Here is a 10,338-nt window from a genome sequence, read left to right on the forward strand (position 1 = left end):
CGAGCCCGGCGCCAGGTAGCGCATGCCCTTGGTGCGCCCCACCAATTACACGTCCGTTCACCAAACACCGCCAGGCGGCAAGCAGCCCTCCGCCGTCCCGGTGCATCAATGCCTTGGCCATGACCGCAACGTATGTAGCACCATCGATGCTCGCAAACACGCCCATGGCGACACAAGAGAGGCAGCATGCCATGGCTACCATCCCCGATGTGGCAGACGCTACGATAGCAGCAAGGACCGAAGCCCGAGCCCTGACCTGGCAGGCCCTCACTCCTTTGGTTGACACATCCTCAACGCTGCGTTCCCACTAAGGTATCGACCACCTACCAACATCCCTAAATACTCTGGGAAACAAACCCTAGGCTTTGGCTTGAAGACTATCAGCTTGCATGTCAGGCCGGTGGTGCGAGTGATGACAATTTCATTATTCACAATCTCCCGCTATTCTTGGCTGATTCGGCATGAGCATGGTTGGAGCACCTACCATCCAATGCCATTCAAAGTTGGGTGGATTTGATAGAGATCTTCGTGGGGAACTTCTAGGGCACATACAAATGCCCCAAAAACCCATGGGACCTTAAGAACTGCCGCTAGAAGGCCGATGAAACCCTCCGCGGGTACATCCGATGCTTCTGGTTCACAAGCTAGGGCGTAGAGGCCTGTGGACCACCAAGGAGCTCCTAGACATCGCCACCAGCCATGCCTCAGGAGAGGAGGCGGTTGGAGCCATCTTTGGCCGCTCCGATGGCCAGGCGAGGCAGGACGAGGACGCCGACGAAGGCACTTCCAACCGTCTCGCCAAAAGAAAGAATAAGAAGCAACAGCGCGACAACTCGCTCATGGCCATAGCCGACCACAAGGGTGGCTAGAAGCCTATGGAGGGCACTTCGAACCACTTTGAGAAAATGCTTGAGGGGCCATGCCCAAACCATGCTTTCCCGACTAAGCATCTATACAAGGATCGAGGCCTCATGCGCAAATACTTGTCCGGGGGCCTTAACAAGGAGGAGCAAGGGAAGGAACTTGCCCCCACTGATGACGCCGAGGAGAAGGATGACACCTTCCCAACACCAAATGGTACCCTCATGATCTTCGGAGGATCAGCGGCCTACGACTCCAAGCACCACCATAATGTCACATGCCGCGAGGTCTATACGACCGGACCAGCCATGCCTGCCTTCCTCCGGTGGTCAGAATCTGCCATAACCTTTGACCGGACCGACCATCCAGATGTCATCCCACACCTGGGAAGGTACCCACTTGTCGTCGACCCAATCATCGGCCCAAAGCGGCTCACAAAAGTACTAATGGACGGAGGCAACGGCCTCAACATCATGTATGCCAAGACACTCAACGAGATGGGCATCGACCGAATGAACCTCCACCCCATTCGAGTGCCCTTCCATGGCATCGTACCTGGCAGACAGGCCATACCACTAGGGCAGATCGATCTACCCATCATTTTTGGGGATCAGTCCAATTACAGGACTGAGACCCTTACCTTTGATGCGGTAGGGTTCCCTGAAACCTTCCACACCATCCTTGGACGTCCATGCTACACGAAGTTCATGGCCATCCCTAACTATACATACCTTAAGCTGAAGATGCTGGGCCCCCGTGGGGTCATCACCATCGGCACCTCCTTCCATCGTGCTTACGAGTGCGAAGTCGAATGCTGTGGCCACACCACAGTAGTCGTTGCCTCCGAAGAGCTCGCCACCCTTAGGGAGGAGGTCATTGAAGAAGCACCCGACGTGAAGAGGTCATCTGGGTTGTTTGAATCGACAGAAGAGCCCAAGGAGGTCCTCTTGGACCCTAGCAACTCCGAGGGCAAAAAAGTCCGCATCGGGACCGCGCTCTCCTCTGAATAGGAAAGCGCACTCGTCAACTTCCTCCGCGATAACAAAGACATATTTGCATGGAAACCCTTGGATATGCCAGGCATCCCAAGGGAGGTCACCGAGCATACCCTAAAAATCCTCCTAGGCTCCAAGCCGGTGAAGCAACACCTACACCGCTTCGACGAGGAAAAATGCCGAGCCATCGGTGAAGAGATAGCAAAACTATTGGCTACTGGGTTCATCAGGGAAGTACACCACCCAAAGTGGTTAGCAAATCCTATTCTTGTGTGAAAAAAGAGTAGGAAATGGAGAATGTGTGTCGATTACATAGGCCTCAACAAGGCGTGTCCAAAGGATCCATTTCCTTTGCCATGAATAGACCAAATAGTCAATTCCACCTCGGGATGCGAAACCCTCTGCTTCCTTGATGCATACTCTGGCTACCACCAGATCATGATGAAGGAGTTTGACCAGCTCGCAATGTCTTTTATCACCCCCTTCGGATCGTTCTGCTACATTTCATTGCCGTTCGGTTTGAAGAACGGTGGGGCAACTTACCAGCGCTGTATGCTCAATTGCTTCGGGGACCTCATCGGGCGAACCATTGAGGCCTACGTCGATGACATCGTAGTCAAGTCCAAGTGAGCTGACCACCTTGTCGCTGACCTTGAACAAACCTTTGCGAAACTCCGGGCAAACGACATCAAACTCAATCCTGAAAAATGTGTTTTCGGGGTTCTAAAGGGCTTGCTGCTCGGCTTTATTGTCTCCGAGCGTGGCATCGAAGCCAACCCAGAGAAAATATCAGCCATCACAAGGATGGGCCCGATCCAAAACATAAAGGGGGTTCAGCGGATCACAGGGTGCCTTGCCGCCCTCAGCCGATTCATTTTGCGCCTCGGCAAACGAGGACTCCCCCTTTATCGACTCCTGAAGAAGTCCGACCGCTTTGAGTGGACAGCCGAGGCCCAGGAAGCGCTTGACATGGTTAAGCAATTTCTAACTAAACCCCTGGTCCTAGTCCCTCCAAGCAACGAAGAATCCCTCCTCCTATACATAGCGGCCACCACGCAAGTGGTTAGTGCCGCCTTAGTGGTAGAGCGGGAAGAAGAGGGCCACGCCTTTAAGGTGTAGTGCCCTATATATTTCATCAGTGAGGTATTATCTGACTCCAAAACCCGCTACTCCCAAATCCAGAAACTCCTCTACGCCATCCTCATCACCAAGAGGAAGCTACGCCACTACTTCGAGTCACACCCTGTGACAGTCATGATGTTGTTTCCCCTCAGCAAGGTCATCCGTAGCCAGGACGCTACAAGAAGAACCGCAAAGTGGGCACTCGAGCTAATGGATCAGGGCATTACTTATACCTCTCGAATAGCGATCAAATCCTAGGTGCTGGCTGACTTCATCACGGAGTGGACTGAGGTCCAGATGCCACCAGCAATCATCGATTAAGAGTACTGGACGATGTACTTCGACGGATCGCTGATGAAGAAGGGCGCCGATGCGGGACTAGTCTTCGTATCTCCCCTCGGAGTCCGCATGAGGTACATGGTTTGGCTCCATTTCCCCTCATCAAACAATATCGCAGAATACAAAGTCTCATCAACGGACTATGAATCGCCATCGAGCTGGGCATCCGACGCCTCGACGTCAGGGGTGACTCCCAGCTGGTCGTTAACCAAGTCATGAAGGAGTCATGTTGCCATGACACCAAGATAGAGGCATACTGCTAAGAAGTATGACGGCTAGAGGACATATTCGATGGTCTCAAACTCAACCACATCCCAAGACGTCTCAATGAAGCAGCCGACACGCTCGTGAAAGCAGCATCTAGCCGAGAGCCAGTCCTGGCAGGTGTCTTCACTAGCGATCAACATAAACCTTTGGTATGCTACATGGGGTTGGAATAGGCTGACGATGACCCATCTAGTCTGACCCCAGGGGCTGATCCACCAACTACTTTGCTTGACCCTGAGGTCATGGAGCTTGAAGAGGGCCCAGCAGCAGAGTCCGACCCTCTCAACGACTGGAGAACGCTTTACCTCGACTACCTCCTCTGCAACACACTACCAACAGATAAGGTGGAAGCCCGACAGCTTGCACGTCGCGCCAAGTCCTTTGTCCTTGTAGAAGGCGAACTCTACAAATGGAGCCATACGGGGATCCTACAGCTTTGTATCCCTAGTGAATAGGGAAAACTTCTGCAAAGCGATATCCATGGTGGAGTCTATGGTCACCATGCCGCACCAAGGACCTTAGTCGGGAATGCGTTCCAACAAGGCTTCTACTAGCCCACCGCAGTAGCCGACGCCAAGCAAATTGTATGCACCTACGAAGGGTGTCAGTACTATGCTCGGCAGATTCACCTTCCAGCCTAGGCACTCCAGATGATCCCCATCATGTGGCCCTTCATGGTCTAGGGGCTCAACCTGGTTGGGCCACTCAAAAAAGCGCCCGGGGTCTTCACCCACATGCTTGTCACCATAGACAAGTTTACAAAATGGATTGAAGCCCGATCGATCTCCATGATCAACTCCAAGCAAGCTATACTATTTTTCCTCGATATCATCCATCGCTTCGGAGTACCAAACTCCATCATCACAGACAATGGCACACAGTTCATCGGTAGGAAATTCATTCGATTCTGCGATCAACAACACATCCGGATCGATTGGGCAGCCGTCGCGCACCCCCGGACAAATGGGCAGGTCGAGCGCGCAAATGGCATGCTCCTGCAAGGCCTTAAACCTAGAATTTTCAACCAGTTGAACAAGTTCGGCGCGCGATGGCTCACTGAGCTTCCGGCCATACTCTAGAGCCTAAGGACAACTCCTAGCCGGGCCACCGGCTACACACCCTTCTTCATAGTCTACGGCTTCGAGGCCGTTCTCCCAATGGACCTTGACTATGGAGCACCAAGGACTAGGGCATACGACAAATAGGGGGCCGAGGCATCCCACCAAGATGCCATGGACCAACTAGATGAAGCCCGCGACATCGCCCTCCTCCGTTCAGCTAAGTACCAGCAGGCATTGCGATGGTACCACAGCCGACGGGTGTGGGGTCGAGCCTTCAACGTCGGTGACCTCGTCCTCCACCTTGTGTAGAGCAATAAGGACCGTCACAAACTCTCCTCGCCCTGGGAGGGGCCCTATGTCGTCATGGAAGTACTTCACCCGGGTGCCTACAAATTGAAAACCATCAACGGCGAGGTCTTCACCAACGCCTGGAACATTGAGCAGCTACGTCATTTTTACCCTTAAATGAACGCATGTTTCTTCTTATCAGTCTTTGTCTTTACAAAACCTCGATCTTTAGTGACATCTGACCCCTGCAAATTGTGAGGGGCCAGACCTCACTCGGGGGCTGAATACAAGTACAAGTACATTTATCTTGCAAACACTTCCTCCATTATCTTTGAAAACTTTTATCTAAGTTTTCCGATCTTCTCATAAACAAGTTCTAAGGACTAAGATTTTGGGAAGAAATTCCAAGTGCAACTGGTAGGACTGTGGGAGACCCATGCCCCAGCGGCAACAACCTCTTTGCTCACCAGCGTGATCAGAATTAATTCACCTGCATTCCTAAGTTTTTTATGACTTGGGCCATGGGAAGGCACCGAAACCTCTTCTACAAGAAGAGATAACAGAAAAGCTGTTTGCCCTAACAAAAGATGAAAATCTATTCATTTTTGCAAAAATTAACCACTTATAAAATGATTTCATCACGCAAAAGACTAGTGTACTCCTAAAAATCCAAAGGACTGTTTGCTCGAGGGCTCCCCCAAACTTATTCAATTACATTCTCTACCAAGCTTTACTACGAGTACTGCTACGGCCGCCGCGCTAAGCTCTCCATCGGCAATGACCAGGCATGTACATGGGCTAGTTCGTCTACTATGGCCGCCGCACCAAGCTCTCCATCGGTAATGACCGGGCATGTATATAGGCCAGTTCATCTACTACGACCGCCGTACCACACCCTCCATCAGCAACATCCCACCGTGTCGCGGGATCTTCGAAGGCACCATCATCTGCAACGTCGAGCACCGCGCTGGCGAATACGACACCCCTCCATCGGGACCTTCAGGGACTATGCCATCATCATTAGCCCCAATCCCGACAATGGCGTTGGGGCAGAAAGCGCCTCCCGCTGAAGGAAGGCCATGACCAGTGGTGGCGAAATCAACAACGCTCATCGCCCTCCGGTGCCTCTTCTCCTCCGATAGCCCCTCCTTAGCACAGGCAAACTGCGCCATCTCATCTACGTTGGATAACCTCCAGCTCGACATCACGCTCCGAAATCATGGGCAGACCTGTGAGTTTATCTCTCCCTAGCATTACCCTCTCTTACTTAGGAACCAATACATTCGGTGGAAAGGAAGGAGAAGAGGTGGCGGCTCAAAGGCCGGCAAGGAGGTGCGGCGAGAACTCTTTCCCCTCCTATTTAAAGAGGGGCCCCTAAGGAAAGGCAAAAGGTTCGGACGAAAAACCCTCTGCCTTCCCCTATTCAATACAAATGTGAAATCAATGCTGACATAAATCTAAGGTGACACGCCGAAAATGATGGGACGCGCTCTGAGTCGACGGGACGACGCCTGGTAAGCCAGAACATCACCCAGGCATGGCCCACCACTAACGCACCCCAGACGCAAGAACCGGGGCGCACTCACCTACGGGCGACTCTTCGCTTCCCTAGGCAGGACCAGGGATGACCCAATAATAGAACCTCCTTCGAGGGGGAGCCCAATGGGCCCCCTGGATTGATCGGTCAGCCCAGGCAAAACAATGAATGAACGACCGACTATAAGATAAGCATCCCTATTTATTTACTTTGAGTATTGATTTCTTTGCTGAGCTTCCGACCCCAGCAACGGCAGGGACATGGACATCGCTCGGGGGCTATCGAGGGCGCATGTTTGTTTAAACACCCTCTTAGCCTGATCCCTCCTTATGTTTAGGAAACCAAAAGCATGGCATGTGGGAATACAACGATGAGTACAACTGGACGAACCATCGGACCCTACGCTCTGTCAGGCTACGGAGTCTTTTTGGTTCACCAGCATAATTGTGTTCACAGTTCCTCACACTGCTAACCTTAGCTCCCACCTTCCCAAAAGGACTTTGGAGGGGTCCACTTGCAGAGTCCCCCTTCAGGGGGGAAGCTGGTAGATCGCTTAAGAATAAATCGCAAAAACAAAAATAGCAATACTTATGCAATTTACGATCGGCCTCGTTGGAAACACCAGACCCGAAACCTAGCTCGAACACGTCTGGTAGGAGCTTTCCATCATTCATGCTACTAAGGTAACGTTACCAACCCCGCCTTTATTTCAATTAAATTTTACATTCAAACATTGCATATGCAAAATATTGCATCTCAACGCTTCGTGTCGTGAAATGAAAGTCGCCTCATTCGATATGGGTGGCAGTAGGCCGAGGTTCGAAGGACGGCCTACGAAGGGCTCGAGGCCGCCTCGCGCCGAACAGAGCTAGGGAGAAATAACTGAGATGAGCCCTAGTGGGCCTGCCTAACCCTGCTCAGAAGCGGACAGGGATGTCTCAACCTTTTCTCGTTCAATTCTAACCCCAAGCCAAACCCACAGAATCTTCATCGAGGAGAGGCCATCGGGTCACCTGAGCCTATCGAATGGCTTAGGCATCTGCCGAGAGGCAGGTTAAGAAGTTGTGGAATGCCACCAGAGGGCTCTTCCGACCCCATCAGCAAATGATGGACCTAGATTCCACACGAATGTACCCGTTAGCGAGCTCATTGAGTACAACACTCGAGCCACCGAGGCATGTGTTGTCTACTCGGCCCCTCTAATTACGAAAGTTGAGGACGGGGTAACACGTGAATTACAGCTGACCCCAATCGGACCCTGACAAGGCCCGAGGGCTCGAGCTGCTCGATACAGGGACAACGGCTCGAAGTCCCCCCCTTGCCAAGCCCATAAAGTCCCCATTTGAATGCTGTTGGAAGGCAGGATGGGGAATAGTGGAACGCCATCCGAGAACTTTGCCGACCCTGTCACAAAAACCACAGAATGGGATTCCATTTGAATGCTCTGGTCTCAAATAATACCCAACCCTAGTGAACGCAAGCGATTGGATATCACTGGGGGGCTGGTAAAGGTACGGCTACCTCCTCTCCTTTTTTCAAAACAATCATTACATCAGACACCCTCCTCGCATCAAGACCAGTGGCAAGATTCAGGGGAACAGATTGGTAAGACCGCAAAAAACCAAACGAACAGACGGCTACGGTATGTTTTGCTCAAGTAACACAACCCAAATTTTTTCCCCTAAAAGCACCACCAGCCCTGTGGCCTTAGACAAAGGGAAAGGTCGGATCGAATAAACACTCTTTTTGATTGCAAAAAGGGAAGAAGGTGAAATCAAACAAAACAAAATTACGAAGAAAAATCACGAAACTGCTTCCAGACTCGAAAGTACCGAAACTTGTTCACATATTACATATAAGTGTTGTTCAAATTTATTCGACTAACTACTTCCACGAAGGGAGAACCATTTCTTTCAGATTATCCACCAGGTTCTTCGCAAGAGGAGCCACCACCTTCTCAATCGCGTCTAGCTCATCATCATCATAAGTAGGCGGGAAACCTTCGCTCATCACCTCCAGGTTGATCTCCTTCTTGTAATGAGCATGGGCGATGGGGAAGGCCTGGGTGATCCCGACGTGAAAAGCACTCTCCTCAAGCTGGCCCACCCAGGTCGTGATACTAGCGACATGGGTCACAAGCGAGCTGGTCCCCTCCTCTTGTGCCACCTGTAGGTTGTCGCAGACCACCAGAATGGTGAGGGACAAGCGATCATACTCATCACTTTTAGCTTGAAGAAGCCCCCGCACCTCGGCAAGATCAGTGCGCAAACCGGCAGAAACTTCCTTGGCATCCAGCTGTCGGGTCACCTCAACTCCAAGATCCGCCTGGCATACCTTGGCCTACCAATGTGCTTCGTCGTGCTCCTAGGTCGTCTGATCGATCACCGTGGCATCTTGGTTTGCCTTCTCCTACATTGTCGTGGACCTCTCCTCAGCATTCAGCTTGAGGTCCCGCTCTGTCTGTAGCTCCACTAGGAGATCACCGGCTTTCTCACTAGCCTTGGCATTCTTCTGCAGCAGCTCATCTCGCTCCTTTCGGAGCCTAGCGATCTCCTCATCTAGCTTTGTCCTCGCTGGCAAGTCCTCAAACATCCCGTGGGCCTCCTCCGCATCCTGACATGCCTGGGCCTCCCACTGCTGGGCGACAGCAAGCTACGCGCCCACATCTCCTCGCAGCCAGGCCTCCTCGGCAAGGCGATCCCATTTCGCCTTCTGTTCGTGGAGGAACTAGGATTTGCTCCAACTGCGAGCAACAATGACCTAAAAAGAAGACCGGTATCAAAAATATGAAAACACAAAAGTACTTGAAGAAGGAGGAAAACAAGGAAGAACGAGCATATACCTAGCTAGTAGGAACAACAATTTCATGTAGGGCCCCTCTGACCTGGTTCAGGGCATTCATCATAGTCGAAAGCCCAAAGTCAAGACTCTCCTGCTCCATGCTCTCAGCATGGTCGTCGAGCGTGAAAAGAGCTGACGTTGGGTCCTAAGCGGCCATCCACTGAAGCGGCGGCTCGCCCCACGCGGGGGAGCGGCTGCCTCCTAACAAAGGGGCCGGAGGGGACTCCCTCTTGGTCCTCTGCACCACCACCATGATGCTCGAGGACCCACCGACCAGATCCTCCTCCATCTAGGCCGCTTCGAGCACCACGGGCGGATCCACCTGGGCCCTCGGTGGCGCGGACTGCACTACGCCCTCGAGCACCACTGTGGCTACGCCCGGCTGATCCTGGCTTGGCGCGGTCACGACCACCTCCACCAGCGATACGCGACCCTTGGCCGGTAGTGCCTCACCCACTGTGGAAGATCCTACCTGCTCGGCGGCCACCAAGGGCGCGGGTACCGCCACGACCACCGTCAAGTCGACCGATGCAACCATAGCCTCGTCGCCACTCCTGCCCAAAATAGGAGCAGCATCGAGTGATGCCCCCATCCTGCCTGATGGGCAAGGCTCTTTTGGGCGCCGTCCCTAGAGGGTGGCCCATCCGCAAAAGTCTACACAAGAGAAAAAAGGCATAAAGTCAAAACAAAAAGAAACGAAATAAAAGAGAGACAGGGGAGTTAGTGGCTTACCTCAACGCCTTCGGCCGGTGGGAGTGCTTTGGGGACAAACCCCCAGACCCCTGCCCCAACTCATCGGGATGGGACCGCTTCGAACCTACCCCTACTCCTAGGTAGGGGAGCTTGTCTCCGAGGGCATGGCTACGGAGCCACCCCTCTCGGTCCACACCTCAGGCTAGGTGGCAGACCCACTTACCACCGTCCTCTCATGAGGCATGGCAACAGGACCCCCTCCTCCATCAGCACCTCAGGGGCCTCCTCGGATCCAGCCACCCACCGATCCTCTGTCGGTACCCCATGTGAAGCG

The 10,338-nt window shown here is 52.7% G+C and overlaps 1 protein-coding gene across 1 annotated transcript; it reads left to right on the forward strand.

Moving 5' to 3' along the window:
* The first annotated feature begins 1,307 nt into the window (after positions 1-1,307).
* Positions 1,308-1,871, forward strand: LOC136533923 (uncharacterized). The gene has a single exon (XM_066526445.1). It carries the CDS (start codon positions 1,308-1,310, stop codon positions 1,869-1,871), a length of 564 nt encoding a protein of 187 aa, XP_066382542.1.
* Positions 1,872-10,338: the final 8,467 nt, after the last annotated feature.

Source organism: Miscanthus floridulus, unplaced genomic scaffold (assembly GCF_019320115.1).
Source record: "Miscanthus floridulus cultivar M001 unplaced genomic scaffold, ASM1932011v1 os_1323_1_2, whole genome shotgun sequence".
NCBI classification, from domain to species: Eukaryota; Viridiplantae; Streptophyta; class Magnoliopsida; order Poales; family Poaceae; genus Miscanthus; species Miscanthus floridulus.

Bases quoted from the DNA above. Each gene is read 5' to 3' on its own strand.
- LOC136533923 (XM_066526445.1), top strand. From the start codon at position 1,308: ATGGACGGAGGCAACGGCCTCAACATCATGTATGCCAAGACACTCAAC.